This window comes from Aureococcus anophagefferens (genome assembly GCF_000186865.1).
Source record: "Aureococcus anophagefferens unplaced genomic scaffold AURANscaffold_16, whole genome shotgun sequence".
In the NCBI taxonomy this organism is placed as follows: domain Eukaryota; class Pelagophyceae; order Pelagomonadales; family Pelagomonadaceae; genus Aureococcus; species Aureococcus anophagefferens.
In genome coordinates, this window is record NW_008705576.1 from 47,210 (window position 1) to 61,735 (window position 14,526).

Genomic DNA, 14,526 nt, shown 5'->3' on the forward strand with positions numbered 1-14,526 from the left:
CAGCGGCCGTCGGGGCCGAACGGCGCGTCGGCGCCGTCGCAGGCCTTGTCGAGGTCGCAGTGGCCGCCGCCGGCGCCGGCCGCGGGGCAGTCGCCGCCCGCGCGGCCGCAGCCGTTGAGCGACGCGCAGTACGCCGCGAGGTCCGGGTCGACGCCGGCGTAGTCCGCCGGCCGGTTGTTCCGATACCACACCTCCCGGCCGTCGTAGGGCAGCGTGATGCGGTGGATCTGGGCCGCGCGGAGGCCCGTGTCGTGGTTCGTCGCCGTGAGGCACGAGTCGTAGTCGCTCATGTTCGCGGGGAGCCCGAACGCGAAGGCCATGCTCCGCGCGTTGCCGGAGAAGCCCCGGGGCCGGAGCTCCATATGGTACTTCTGCGGGTCGAAGCCGTAGCCCTCCGGCAGCTCCGTGCGCGCGACGGCCAGGTCGAACGGCGCCGCGCGGTCGCCGCAGCCCCCGAGGTCCGCGTTCTTGACCTCGACCGAGTGGAGCGTCACGCCGCCGGGGAAGTCCGGGACGCGGTCGGAGCCGTCGAAGTTCGACCGGAAGGGCCGGAACGCCTCGCCGCCCTCGCCGCAGTAGTTGCCCGTGTTGCCGCACTTGTAGTCGCGCCGCAGTCGCAGTTCGTGTAGGCGCTCATGCGGGGCAGGTCGCGGAGGCAGAGCGGCGGCTCGCCCGTGAGGTGGACCTCGAGGCCGCGCGTCGCGCCGCCCGCCGCGCCCGCGCGGAGGACGACGCCCTGGGTCCGCGCCTTGAACGTCGACCCCGGCTTGAGCGTCACGTGCGCCGCGCGCTCCGCGCGCGCGGCTTCGTCGTCGCCCGCGGCGCACGACGTCACGTGCGCGTCGACGAGCGTCGACCAGCGGTGGACGAAGAAGCCCGCGTAGTCGTCCTCGGGCTCCGGGCCCGCGGGGTCCGGCAGCTCCGTCGCGTTCCGCCAGTGCACGTAGAGGTCCGACTCCGGGAGGTACGCGAAGCGCTTCGCGGCGCCGCCGCGCGGCGCGTCGACGGCCGCGAGCTGGAACTCGCCGCGCGTCCGCACGACCTCGACGTCGTCCGCGCCGAGCCAGCCGAGGTGGTACTTGATGTAGGCGGGGAGGTTCGCGACGCCGCCGCTCGGGCCCATGACGCTGAAGGGGTCGCCGTACCCGATCGTCGGGCACAGCAGCGGGTCGAGGCCGTCCGCGTCCGGGTCGGCGCAGTCGGTCATCGAGGAGTGGGCTGCGAAGCCGAACCAGTGGATGAGCTCGTGCACGTAGGTCCGGTCCCGGGTGTACGGCGCCGCCGCGGCGAAGTCGCACGCCGCGTCGCCGAGCGCGCACCACGGCCGCAGGTCCGTGGACATGAAGATGCCCTGCACGTTGTAGACGGTGCGGCCGTCGACGCTGCCCACGTACTTGTACCAGCCGGCGCCGCTGCCGTCCGCGCTGCAGTGGCCGATGGGCGAGAAGAGGACGCCGTCGTAGTCGTCGAAGTCGAAGCCCAGGTTCCGGACGCTCGACGTTTCGAAGAAGTCGTCGGCCTGGCCGCAGGACACGCGGCCGCCCTCCTCGAGCGGGTGCGTCGCGCCCTCGTTCTTGACGACGTAGAAGTCGGGCGCGAACGTCGTCGCGTTCAGGCACCCGTCGGACATGCGGTCCAGCGCGGCGACGACCGCGGGCCCGTGGACCATGGCCGCGAACTCGGCCGGCGTCGGGACGTGCGACGCGGGGAGGTCCTTGAAGTAGATGCCGACGACGGCGAGCTTCGGCTCGTCCGCGGACCAGTACGTCGGCAGGAGCGGGTGCGGCTCGCGGCAGATCGCCCGAGCCGGCGCGGCGCAGAGTGCGGCGAAGAGGAGGCGCACGAGCATCGAGGCGTTCATGTTGGCGATCTTGGTGGCCTGTGCGAACGCGGGGGGGGGGGTGTCGCGAGAAGCCCGGGCGAGCGCGTATTTCGAGGCCCGTCGAGGGGTGTCGCGAGAAGCCCGGGCGAGCGCGTATTTCGAGGCCCGTCGGGGGGTGTCGCGAGAAGCCCGGGCGAGCGCGTATTTCGAGGCCCGTCGTCGAATTCGGTTCCGCGATGCGCGGAGCCGCGAGTCCCCCGGGCCGCCGTTGTGGCGAAGTGCCCCCCGCCGCCCCCCCGGGGGCGACGACGACCGCGCCCCGGTGGGCGACGCCCCCGGGAAGCCGGGGGGGCGCGACGATGAACCGTTTTGTCGAGGCTCGACATCTACGGCGTCCCCCGTCGCCCAGTTTGTTCGGGGGGCGGCGCCCGCGCCCCGGTGGCCCGCGGGGCGGTTTCAAGTGAGAAAGGGGCGCCGGCGCGCGCGCGAAATCTGCGGGCTAAGAGCGGTTCAATCCGATGGCGCGGCGGAGACAGATGGACCCAATTCTTGCCAAAACCACACCGCGAGTACGGCACCGAATATCGCCGAGCCTTCGCCGCTCCGGGCGCGCGTCGCCGGGCGGGAGCAGGGCCGTGTCGGGCGGCGGGAGGCCGAGCTCGGCGTGCTGCGCGCGGTTGAGCTCGCGCGCGTGGAAGTAGAGCTCGAGCGAGAGCTGCGTCTCGTCGACGACGTCGGCCAACGCCGCGCGGTCGAGGCTGGCGAACTCGAGCATGGGGGAGATCTATGAGCCGCTTGCCCGGAAGGGAAACGGCCCCAGAGCCTTACAACATTTCCCGCGCCGCGGACACGAGCGTGTCCGCCTCCGCGAAGGAGAGGCCCATGTCGACGAGGTCGTCGAGCGTCAGGTGGGGCAGGTCCCGGAGGCTCAGGATCTCCTCCTCCGCGAAGCGGCGCACGTGGCGCTGCAGGCCGAACGCCTCGAGGAACGTCGCGAGCTGCTCGAACGGCGACGCGACGGGCGGCGGCGGCGGCGGCGCGGCCCGCGGCGGCGGCGGCGCGGCCCGCGGCGGCGGCGGTGCCCGCGGCGGCGGCGGTGCCCGCGGCGGCGGCGGTGCCCGCGGCGGCGTCGGCCTCGGCTTGCTCGTCGCGGCGCGCTTGTGCTCCTGGCGCGCGGGCGCGCTCGCCTGGGCTTCCGCGAGGAACTTCTCGCTGCACACGAGCCGGCACTTCGACGTCGACCCTAGGTGCCCGATCTTCTTGAGCTCTGAGAGGATAAACGAATTGGGCTCCGCATCGAGCATAACTGTGTATGTAAAGCCAGGGTCGCTGAGGCGCTTCGCAGCGCGACCTTGATCTTTCTTGTTCGAGAGCCTCGAGAGCGCCTCGACCGTTTCGGACGTGAGCGCGAGCTTCGCGGCGACGGCTCGCAGCCCGGGCGGCAGGGCCTTGAGCTCGCGCGCCGACGCGCGCGCCGGGGCGCGGACCGCGCGGACCTCCGGCGCGGGGACCTCCGGTTCCGGCGAAAAGTGCCGCGGCGAACAGTTCTGCGGCTCCGGCGCCCACGGGTCCGACCACGGCGCTTCGGCCGCGTAGGCCGGCTCCACGGGCGCGTAGGCCGGCTCCCACGGCGCTTCGGCCGCGTAGGCCGGCTCCTCGGGCGCGTAGGCCGGCTCCCATGGCTCCTCGGCCGCGTAGGCCGGCTCCTCGGCCGCGTAGGCCGGGTCCCACGGCTCCTCGGCCGCGTAGGCCGGCTCCCACGCGGGCGGCTCGGGCGGCGGCGCGTCGACGGTCCGCGGCGAGCCGCCGCCGAGGCTCGGGAACGCGTCCATCGACGGCGGCTGCTGCGGCGGCGGCGCCTCGCGCGGCGCCGGCGCCGGCGCGCGCGGCGCCGGCTTGTCCCAGGCGTCGTCGTCGTAGGCCCGCGCCGGCGCCGGCGCGCCGAGGTCCAACAGCTTCCGCGCGCCCTTCTTCGGCTTCGCCCTGCGCCGCGCCGCGTCGGGCTTCGCCTCCGCGTCGTCGTCGTCCTTCACGCGGAGCGAGCACGCGTCGAGCGCGACGTCCGAGGGCGCGACGACGGCGCGCGGCGCGGCCGCCGCCTCGGGCTTCGCGGCGACGGCGCAGCGCCGCGGCGCCCCGCCGTCGTCGTCCTCCTCCTCCTCCTCGGCCTCGTAGCCGTAGTCGGCCCACTTGTTGACGATGACTGACACCCCTTGTCCCATGCAGCCGCCGTCGCACTTGACGACGCGCACCTCGCGGCCGAGGCGCGACCCCTCGTCGCGCTTGATGAATTGCCGCCGCGCGAGCCGCACGACCTTCTTGCACCGCCGGCACTTCTCGCCGTTCGACTGCGGCGGCGGGCACGCGCGCGTCGCCGCGGGCAGCGACCACCAGAGTTCGATGAACTCGTAGGGCGACTGCCGTGCGCCGATGCGCTTCGCCCATTTCTCGCCGTTGTCGCAGAGCCGGCCGGCGGCCTGCAGCGCCTGCTCGCGCGCCGCGACGCTCCGCGACGCCGCGTGGTAGGCCGTGCCCGCGAGCTTCGCCGTGCCGTCGGTCGAGGCCGCCGGCGCGGCCTTGGCCTTGCCCATGGTGTGGTGCGCTAGGCAGCGGACGAGCACGAAGGCGCGAGGCGCGGAGCGGGCAGCGGCTCCAGACTGGTGTGGTGCGCTAGGCAGCGGACGAGCACGAAGGCGCGAGGCGCGGAGCCGGCAGCGCGGACGAGCACGAAGGCGCGAGGCGCGGAGCGGGCGGCGGCTCAGACTGCCGGCCTAGGCGGCTTCGGCGATTCATTGACCTGAAACCGCAGCATCAGCCGGAAGCGCGGTTGGGCTGCGCTATGATGGCAGCCCCAGTTCTCACGAGCTGAACCCCAAAGCATGCGCGCGTCCGCCAGCGCACCCGCGCTCCACGATGCGGGCAGCAAGCACGTCGACGGCCGCGCGCGGCGCGGGTCCGTGGGCCTCGCCGGCGGCGCCGCGCCCGGCCGCGCCCGGCGCGGGTCCGTGGGCCTCGCCGGCGCGCCGACGGCGGGCCACGCGCGGCGCGGCAGCATCGGCGTCCCCGGCGCGTCGGAGGGCGAGGGCCGGCGCCAGTCCGTGGTCACGGGCGTCGACGACCCGTCCGGCGCGCTGCGCGCCGCGGCCAAGATCGGCACGCGGCGCAAGTCCGTCGTCGAGGACTCGGGCGCGCTCGCGGCGGCGCGCCAGCTCGGCGAGGAGCGGGGCGTCGGCACGGCGCGGACCTTCGGCACCTTCTCGCGCGGCGGCCGCTACGGCAAGGGCGGCTGGGGCGCGGAGGCCGTCGCCGCGGAGCCGCTCGGGGTCCTCGACGCGCTTTTCCAGCTCAAGGCGCCCGTGACCGACGAGTTCTTCGCCGAGCCCGCGGCGCGCCGGACGCTGCGGCCCCAGTCCGCGGCCGCGCGGCGCACGCAGCAGGCCCGGGAGCGGCTCGCGACGCTGCAGCGGCGGCCGACGTCCGTGAGCCTGCTCGTGAAACCGGCGGACGCCGGGGCAGGAAACGGGTGATTCAAGGTCGCTTCAACATGAGTATGCCGCGCGCGATTGTTCCGGAGAAAGGGTCCCCGCTTCGAGAGCGCTCCGAGGGATGATCGCTCGTCCAAAAATGAGCCGAAACGAGTGAAAAACGGCCGAGATAGAAGCCTTTGAAGTTGGGAATGTCGCACCCTTTCGCGGCCCAGGCGGACGCCGCGTTCCAGGACGGCACGTGCTTCGTGCACATCGACGGGGGCGACGACGGCAGCGTCGCCGCGGAGACCCTGCGGCGGCTCCGGGACCAGCCGAGCCGCGTCCAGGTCGGGCTCTGGGCGTCGCGGGGCTGCCCGTCGCCGTCGGGCCGCCAGTCGCCGCCGAAGCTCGACGCGGCGCTCGCCGCGCGGGAGCGCCACTCCGTGCGGCTCCGCGCGGCCAAGGACCGGCGCGACGACCTGGACGCCGCGGCGGCCGCGAAGCGCGAGGACGCGGCGCGCCGCGACGCGCGCCGCGACCGGCGCCGCGCGGAGGCGCCCGTCGCGGCCGCGTGGCTGCGGCTCGCCGCGCTCGGCGCGCGGTGCCGCGTCGCCGGCAACGAGATGGAGGCGGACCGCAAACTGGCGCTCGACCCCTTCTGGAGCGACGACGACGACGACTCCAGCGACGCGGCCGAGCCGCCGCGCGACGCGCTCGCGGACGCCGCGCGGAACCGCCGGGGCAGCCTGGCGCCGGAGCAGCCCCAGCGGGACACGCCCCTGCAGCGGCGCCGGTCCCGCGCGTCCTTCTCGTCGACGGACGGCTCGCCGCCGCCGCTCCTGCGGCGGCGGTCGTCGTTCGGCGAGCAGGCGCGGCGCCACTCCGTCGCGCACCGCCACCGGCGGAAGACGCAGCACCTCGTCTTCACGGAGGCGGCGACGAAGATCAAGCGCTGGTGGATCGCCGAGCGCTACCGGCGCTTCGCGCGGGAGCTCGGCGCGCAGCGCCTCCAGTGGTTCGAGGGCACGATGCGGCGCTACATCACGCGGATCCACCACCGCTACAAGCTCGCGAAGCGCGCCGTCTCCGCCGACGTCGTCGCCGAGTTCCTGCGCGGCGCGGCGGTGTCGGGCAAGTACGCCATCCGCCGCATGCAGCAGGCCGTGCGGTGCTTCCAGCGCGTCGCGCGGAACTGGATCGCGAGCCGCCACCAGGGCAGGAACAGGGTGATTCAACGTCGCTTCAACGTGAGTGTTTCGCGCGCGCGCGTTTCGGAAACAGCACCCACGCTTCGAGAGCGCTCCGAGAGATGATCGCTCGTCCAAAAATCAGCCGAAACGAGTGGAAAACGGCCGAGAGAGGAGCCTTTGAAGTTGGGCATGTCGCACCCGTTTCCCGCCCAGGCCGCCACGCGCGCGTCGCCGTCCTCGAGCGGGCCTTTCTCCGCGAGGAGCGACGGTACCGCGACGAGCTCGGCCTCATGCGCAAGCACCGCCAGTCCGTGGCCATGCGCCACATGGCCAAGGACCCCGCGTTCTCGGAGCGGGCCGTCGCGCTGGAAGCCGCGAACACGAAGCTCGCGAAGCTCCTGAGCCTCAACGGCAACGGCGTCACGGCGAAGCGCCTGCGCCGCCGCGCGAACCGCGACACGGCGAAGAAGTGCGGCGCGGAGCACGACGAGGACGGCCGCGCGTCGCGCGAGTCGGGGTCGTCGGGCCGCGCGTCGCCCGAGGGGACCCACCGCTGCCTCGCGCTGCTCCACGTGAACAAGCACCTCGGCGGCGACGCCGTGCCGGAGAAGGACGCCTACGACTACGCGCCCTGGCGCCGCGCGGACCGGCGCGCCTACGTCGAACGGCTCCTCGTGGCCCAGCGGACGGCGCACCAGGACGCGGCCTACGCGTCCTACTACGCCTTCCTCAACAACATGCACACCGTGGACAAGGAGGACGTGCGGAGCCTGCTCAACGACACGGTCGACGTCGACTACATCGACAACTGCCTGCTGATGGTCAAGCCGGAGTACCGCGCGGAGCGGTTCCCGCCGTTTTTGATGCTCACGCGGCCGGGCGGCGCGCTGCGGGCCATGCGCGACGACGTCAAGCGGGAGCACCGCGACGCGCGCACGCGGGCGAAGCGGCGCCAGTCCGCCGTGGCGCTCCTCGGCGGCCCGCCGAAGGAGCGCGCGGCGCCCGCGCTGTTCGCCAAGGGCGCGCGGCGCCGCCGGTCGTCCGCCGTGTTCTAGGGACTATCGGGGCGGGGCATCTCGCCGGTCGTCGGCCGTGTTCTAGGGGTTATCGGGGAGGGGCTTCTTGGGCCCCGCGCCCGGCGTCGCGAAGGGCGTCGCGTAGGGGTTCGCGAAGAGCGTCCCCGTCGGGTCCCAGCCCGCGGGCGACTCGCGGCCCAGCGCGACGACGGGCGACGGCCCCTTGCTCAGCGGCTTGAGGACGCCCGACGTCGTCGGCGTGAAGGCCGGCGGCCGCGCGAAGGGCGCGGGCTCGCGCGCGCGCGTCCGCGACGCCGGCGGCGGCGACTCGGCCTCGACCGGCCGCGGCGGCGCGGGCCGCGCGCCGGAGTCGCGCGACGGCGGCGCGTTGCGCGCCTGCTGGATCAGCCGCTCCGCGAGGCCCATGTGGATGAAGAGCGCCTCGAGCGCGTCGCCGCGCGACATCGCGGGCAGCCGCGCGCCGTAGGCGGCCGCCGCGACGTTTTCGAGCGCGGCGGTCGTGCGCTGCTCCGTGAGCCCCGGCGCGCCCTGGGCGTCGGCGAGCGCCGCGCGGCAGACGGAGGTCACCTCCTGGCGGCTCAGGAGCCCCGGGCAGACCCGCGTCTCGCGGCAGAGCCGCAGGAAATCCGTCGGCGACAGGAGCAGCTGGCCGCTCGGCGGCCGCGGGCCGCGGCCGTCGGCGCTCGGCGTGCTCCAGCGCGGCCGCTGCGACGCGTACTCCTTGAAGAGCTGGCGCAGCGGCGGGGCGAAGCGCGCGAGGAGCGTCGCGACGCGCGGCGCGTCGTCGTCCGCCGCCGCGGCCGCCGCGGGCCGCGGCGGCGGCGGCGGCGCCGCGGGCCGCGCGGCCTCGAGCGCCTCGCGCGCGACGTCCAGAAGTCGGCCCAGGCGACGCTCCGCCGGCCGAGGGGGCCGGGCCGGAGCCGCGCCGTGAGGCCCGAGGCGAGCCGCGCGCCCGCGCCGGAGCCACCGGCCGCGCCGTCGCCGAAGAAGGCGTCGCCGGCGTCGCCGGGGGCGAGGAGCACGACGCCGCCGAGGGGCGCCAGCGCCCGCGTCAGCGTCGACTCCAAAATCGCCAGCGACGCCGTCGTGGCCTCGCGGAAAGCCGCGGCCGCCGCGCGCTCCTCCGCGAGGCTCGCCTCCGCCGCCGCGGCGCGGCGCTCGAGCTCGAGGATGAGCTCGAGCGTCTCGTCGCGCGGCGCCGCCGGCTCCGGCGCCACGGGCGCCGCCTCGCCGGCGGCGGCGGCCCCGCCCGCGCCCTCGACGTCGACCGCGGCCGCGGCGAACGCCGCGAGCGCGTCCGACGACGCGCGGCGCGCGGCCTCGAGGCCGCCGTCGTCCTCCGGCGCCGGCGGCGCCGGCGCGGCCGCCGCCGGCGTCGCCGCCGCCGGCGTCGCCTCCGGCGCCGCGTCGGCGACGGCGGCCACGTAGGTGCCCGGGAAGAGGCCCCCGCGCGGCTCGCCGTCGCCGGCGACGATGCCGTACCACCAGCCGTCGTCCTGCTGCGACGACACGCGCACGACGTCGCCGGCGCGCAGGGACAGCTCGTCGGCGTCCGTCGCGGCGAAGTCGTAGAGCGCCCGGAAGAGCGCCGGCGGAGGAGCCATGGCGGCCAACCGGCACAGCTAGCGCCGCCGGGAGACGCGGGGCAGCCTTGTTCGTCAACAAGCCGTGAGTGCAGCACTGTAATTGGGGCAGCACCGCAGCAATGTGTGCTTAGATGAGTGCCATCCCGAAGTCGCCGGCGGCGAAGGGCTACCGCAAGGCGCCGTCCGGCGAGCCCCCGTCCGCGGACGTCGATGGCGAGCGCGGCGAGAAGGCGGCGCGGAGCGCGCTCAAGGTGCTGCGCGCCGCCTGCGCCACGCTCCTCTACCTCGTGGCCGGCCCGTCGCTCATCTTCCTGAACAAGCACATCATGGTCGAGGTCGGCTTCCCCTACGGCGCCTTCCTCTCGCTGCTCGGCGTGGGCACGTCGGCCGTCGTCGCGAACGCGGCGCTCGCGCTGGGCCTCGCGCCTTCCGAGCAGGTCGCGGCGATGACGGCGCAGTTCTACGCCGCGCGCGTCGCGCCCATCGGCCTCGCCCTCGCGGGGACGCTCGTCTTCGGGAACATGGCCTACCTCCACAACAGCGTCGCGTTCGTGCAAATCCTCAAGGCGTTCGCGCCTGTCGTCCTGCTGTGCCTCCTCTTCTGCTCGCGCCTCGAGCGCGCGACGCCCATCCTCGTCGCGTCCATCGCCGTCATCGTCGCGGGCACGGTCGTCGCCGTCCAGGGCGAGCTCCACTGCTCGCCCCTGGGCGTCGCGATCATGTGTTCGCCGGCGTCTCGAACATGGTTCGCGCGCGCCCACGCACGCTTTGTAGGTTCGCGTCGGAGTTCTTCGAGGCCGTCAAGCTGTTGATGATGCAGATCCTGCTCGTGGACCGCAAGTTCGGCGCCGTCGAGGGCCTCGCGGTCATGGGCCCCGCGGCCGTCGTCGCGCTCGCCGCCTTCTCCGCGGCGTCGGAGGACGTCGCCGACGCGGCGTCCAAGGTCGCGGCGCACCCGCTCCTCTTCGCCGCCGCGTCCCTCGGGGGCCTGGTCGTCAACTTCGCGACGAACATGATGCTCGCGGCGACGTCCGCGCTCACGCTCCGCATCACGTCGCTCGTCCGGAACATCTCCGTCGTCTTCGTCTCCGCGGTCGTCTTCCGCGACTCCGAGGTCACGGGCCTCGAGGGCGTCGGCTTCCTGCTGAGCGTCGCGGGCATCGCCCTCTACCAGCACGCGCGCCGCTTCCCCACGGCGACGCTCGGCTCCGCGGCGGGCGACGCGGCGCGCGCGGCGCGCCGCTGCGTCCCCCGCGCGGCGCCGCCGCCCTGCTGCATCCAGGACTCGGGGCTGATGGCGTCGGGGGTATAAGGGGATTTTGCTTTAGGATGCGCGCGGCGTGCTCCTGGGGCTCTTTAGGATGCGCGCGCACGCGCCCCTCGCTCTACGCCTGGCACGCGCCGCAGGTGGCGCGGCAGCGCTCCCGGGCGCCCGCGAGGTCGCAGCGGCGGCCGGGGTTCCGCGCGACGCTGACGCAGTCGAGCTTCTTGTTCTTCTTGTTGGTGTGCGACCATGCCGCGTCGTCGACGCACGCGCCCTCGGAGGGGCACGACGCGCAGGCGCGGACGCACTCGGTCAAGTCGTAGTCGCCGGGCGGCATGAAAGGCCTCCTGAAGGCCCTCCTCGTCGCTCGTCTCGGGCTCGGGCGACGACGCGGCGTTCAGATTGTTAGGCTATAATTGCGCGTCGAGGTCCGCCAGGGACTCTATAGCCGACTGGTTGCCCTTGGCAGCGGCGCGCTCGAACCAGTATCTGGCTTTGCCGAGGTCGACTTCCGCGCCTTCTCCGTCCCTGTAACAGAAGCCAAGGTTCAACTCCGCATCGGTATAGCCTTGATCCGCCGCGAGCGCGTAGTACCGGAACGCTTCTTCATGTTTCTGCTCATCATCAAGTAACAGACCTAAATTGCATTGCGCGAACGCGTCGCCCCGATCTGCGCCCGTGCGATACAGCCGCTCCGCCTTCTTCTTGTCCAGCTTGACGCCACTTCCAGTCTCGTACAATCTCCCAAGGTTATTCATCGCCTCCACGTTCCCGAGCTCCACGGCGCGCCGGTAAATCTTCGCGGCTTTCTTAGCGGATTTCACGAGGCCGTACAACCCGTGATGGTACGCACTTCCCAAATGCATAATTGCTTCCGGCACCTCGTTCTCCACATGGCGGCGACTTTGCGCGAGTACTTCCGCATTAGTCTTCGGGCACGGTACACGACAGAGGGGACACGCGCCGGTGCCGATCTTGTCCTCGCACGATCGGCAGACCCTCCGGCAGCAGCAGACGCGAAGCAAGCCCGGAGCATTCACGTCCCACTCCTCGAGACAGATCGGGCACCGCGACCCGTACCGCGCCGACGCCGGCTCGGGCTCCGGGTTCGCCTCGCGCAGGGCACGAGCGGCCTCGTCTCGCTCGTGGAGGCTCGCGCGGACCTCGTCGGCGTGCGACCGCGGCGCGGGTCCGTAGAACACGTCCCGCGGCGGCGACGGCGGGGGCGTCGGCGCTTCCGCCCGCGCCGCCTCAGCGGCCTGGATCTTCTTGCAGACCTTTCGGTGGCCCCGGTCGCGCCAGTCGATGCGTTGGCAGTCCGTCGAACAGTAGGCCGTCGTGCCGCAACCTTTGCACGCCTTGGCCTTGTCGGCGCCGCAGATCGTGCAGGTCTTGAGAGTGTCGAGTTTTTTGCCCCTCGCTCGGGCCATGCGATTCTCATACTCCAACTTCTTCTCCCGCCACGACATGACTACGCGGCGTCTTCGCTTGAGCTCGTACGATCGTCTCTCGTCTCGACCTCAGTCGGCAGGTCAAATCGCTCAAAACAAGGCCTAAAACAACGTGCGCGCCGCCCGAGCCGCCCCCCAAAAGAGCAACACCACCCGAGATTAAACGTCAGAGGGAGATGGTCAGGAGCGCGTCGTCGTCGCCGTCGCCGCCGGCGAGGAGCCCCGCGACCTCCGCGTCGAGGGCCTTGTCCTCCGCCGGCGGGCCGAGGTCGATGACGCCGTCGTCGTCGTCCGTGTCGTCGGCGACGTCCGAGGACACGCGCGACCGGCCGTGGCCCGGCCCGACGACGACGACGAAGCCCTTGGCGAGGTCGTGCTTGAGGTCGTCGCGCCGGCCGCCGAGGTCGAGGAACTCGGAGCACGTCGTCGCGGCGGCGTAGGCCTCGTAGCGCGCGAACGATAGCGTGCCCGGCGCCTTCGGGTTCGGCTGGGCGACGGCGATGCGCGCGTCCCGGTCGAGCAGCGCCTGGACGCGCGCGGTGGACCCCGCGGACCGCCACGCGTCGCAGGCCCGCGGCGCGGGCGCGTCGGCCTCGTCGCGCGACGTCGCCGTCCGAGACCACGGCTCGCCCTCGAGGGCCGCGCAGCGGCTCGACGAGATGGGCACGCTCGTCACCAGCTCGCGGTCCCTGGGGAAGTGCGGGCAGTCCGCCGTCGCGTGGACGCCGTCGCACTTGGCGCAGCGGCCCGTCTCCGCGCTCCGCGCGAGCACGACGTCGCCGAGGTCGCCGAGCTGGGGCTTCGGCGCGGCCCAGAGCTCCGCCTCGGAGTAGACCTGCGTCGCCAGCCGCCGGTCGCCCGTGGCCGGCTTCTTCGCCGGCGCCCGCCTCGCCTTCGGCGCGGCCCGGGCCTTCTTCGGCGCCTTCTTCTTCGCCGCCGCGGCCTTGCGCTTGCGCGCGGGCCGCTCGTCCTCGGAGGCGGCGTCGTCCGAGGACGCCTCGGCGTCGCTCGGCGCCTGCGTCGCCGGGGGCGCCGGCGCCGGCGCGCGCGCGGGCCGCGACGGCGCGGCCTCGGCGCGGCCGCCGTGCGGCGACGACAGCGCGGCCGCGGCCTTGGCGCGGCCTTGGCGCGGCGACGGCGGCGCGGCCGCGGCCGCGGCCGAGAAGCCCGACGCGAAGGCGCCGGGCTGGTTGAGCGCGGCCGCGCCCTCGCCGGAGAAGCCGCTCTTGAGCAGGGCCAGCTTCTTCTTGAAGCTCTGGGCCGCGAGCGGTTTCCATTCGACGATCATCTCGTCGACGTCCTCGTCGTCCGCGTACTTGAGGTCGTCGATGCAGTCGCACATCTCGCGGACCAGGGCCGTCCGCGTCGTGTCGAAGTTGCACGACGCGCACCACTCGAGCACGCACTGGCCCTCCTCTTTGCCCAAGCACATCGTGTCGAGGATTTGAGAGCGGCGCGGAGCGGTTTGAGAGCTGGACCGCGGCCCGGCGGTCGATCGATCGAAGCGTTCGGGCAGCGGTGCCCAGCGTTTATGGCGCGCGCGTTCGGCCCGGACGCGGCCCCCGCGCGTTATCGAGCGACAACGTCGTCGTGGCGGGGCGGGCACCGATCGATGCCAGTAGAGAACCGTGCCCCGCCAGCCGGGGGGTTTGCGGCCAGCCAGCCAGCCGGGTTTTGCGCCGGCAGACCCGCCAGCTCCTCGGTTCCCCGGCGGCCCACCGGCCGGCAGGCCAACCGGGCCAAAATCTCCGGCCGGCGGGCCGCAGGCCCGCCGGCCGGAGCCCAGCCGGGCTAGCGACCGATTTTCGGTTAGGCTGGTGCGGTTCGCGCGGTCCGGGCTCCGGACCGATGCCACGTCGGTCGTTTTGAGTCGTCTCTTCTCGTTCTTTCGACGGGTCGGAGCCCCCGGGGGGCAGGGGCGACTCGCCGCACAAAAAGACGCAGGAACCCCGACCGTCTACGGACCGGCGGGGCCCGTACTCGCGAACGGGCGGTATCTCCGGGCTCCGAACCGATGCCACGTCGGTCGTTTTGAGTCGTCTCTTCTCGTTCTTTCGACGGATCGGAGCCCCCCGGGGGCGTGGGCGACTCGCCGCACAAAAAGACGCGGGAACCCCGACCGTCTACGGACCGGCAGGGCCCGTATTCGCGAACGGGCCGTATCTCCGGGCTCCGAACCGATGCCACGTCGGTCGTTTCGAGTCGTCTCTCCTCGTTCTCTCGGCGGATCGAAGCCCCCCGGGGGCGTGGGCGACTAGCCGCACCAAATAACACAGGAATCTCGACCACCTACGGGTCGGCGGGGCCCCGAATCGAGTACGAGGCGGTTCTCGAGGCACGGAACCGGCCCTACGGCGGCAGTTTTGAGTCGAGAGGCTTCGACCGTGGGCTCTAGGAGGTTGGTTCCGTCGACGGGGCTGTCCGTGATGCCATCTAGCCATAGGTTTTTGGCACCAGAAGTGCCCGAAAAGCCGTATTCTTTGTTTCGAGGCCCATCGAGCGGCCGTAAAATAGGCATATTTTCGGCGAACCGGGTCGGCTAAAGTGGAAGTGCCGGCCTCGAGAGTTGCAACTAACATGTTCCTTGGGATCGAGACCGGTAGATTCACCATCGAGGGGTCTATTCGGAGCAGTTCCGGGCATCTACGCACCCAGACTGGGCCAAAATACGAAAATGTCGACTTAAAATGCGGATTTTATTCTAAATTG

General features: G+C 73.0%; 5 protein-coding genes across 5 annotated transcripts in view; 1 reads left to right on the forward strand and 4 right to left on the reverse strand.

Annotated features, from left to right (window-relative positions):
• AURANDRAFT_65623 (hypothetical protein) overlaps positions 1-1,861 on the reverse strand; it is a gene marked incomplete at both ends in the record, with an annotated part of 3,478 nt that extends 1,617 nt beyond the window's left edge. Inside the window, 2 exons of the mRNA XM_009040783.1 lie at positions 22-596; positions 686-1,861. Coding sequence (XP_009039031.1) covers positions 22-596; positions 686-1,861 — 1,751 coding nt within the window. The remainder of the gene's footprint in view (positions 1-21; positions 597-685) is intronic.
• Positions 1,862-2,646: 785 nt separating this feature from the next.
• Positions 2,647-4,413, reverse strand: AURANDRAFT_65624 (hypothetical protein; the record flags this gene model as incomplete). Its single annotated transcript, XM_009040782.1, has 1 exon — positions 2,647-4,413. The coding sequence occupies one exon, from the start codon at positions 4,411-4,413 to the stop codon at positions 2,647-2,649; it is 1,767 nt and encodes a 588-aa protein (XP_009039030.1).
• Positions 4,414-4,701: 288 nt separating this feature from the next.
• AURANDRAFT_65625 (hypothetical protein) lies at positions 4,702-10,414 on the forward strand (the record flags this gene model as incomplete). Its single annotated transcript, XM_009040602.1, has 6 exons — positions 4,702-5,301; positions 5,523-6,525; positions 6,693-7,525; positions 7,641-7,799; positions 9,234-9,823; positions 9,877-10,414. The coding sequence occupies 6 exons, from the start codon at positions 4,702-4,704 to the stop codon at positions 10,412-10,414; spliced, it is 3,723 nt and encodes a 1,240-aa protein (XP_009038850.1).
• A 362-nt stretch (positions 10,415-10,776) lies between these two features.
• AURANDRAFT_29265 (hypothetical protein) lies at positions 10,777-11,232 on the reverse strand (the record flags this gene model as incomplete). Its single annotated transcript, XM_009040781.1, has 1 exon — positions 10,777-11,232. The coding sequence occupies one exon, from the start codon at positions 11,230-11,232 to the stop codon at positions 10,777-10,779; it is 456 nt and encodes a 151-aa protein (XP_009039029.1).
• Positions 11,233-11,983: 751 nt separating this feature from the next.
• Positions 11,984-13,249, reverse strand: AURANDRAFT_65626 (hypothetical protein; the record flags this gene model as incomplete). Its single annotated transcript, XM_009040780.1, has 1 exon — positions 11,984-13,249. The coding sequence occupies one exon, from the start codon at positions 13,247-13,249 to the stop codon at positions 11,984-11,986; it is 1,266 nt and encodes a 421-aa protein (XP_009039028.1).
• Positions 13,250-14,526: the final 1,277 nt, after the last annotated feature.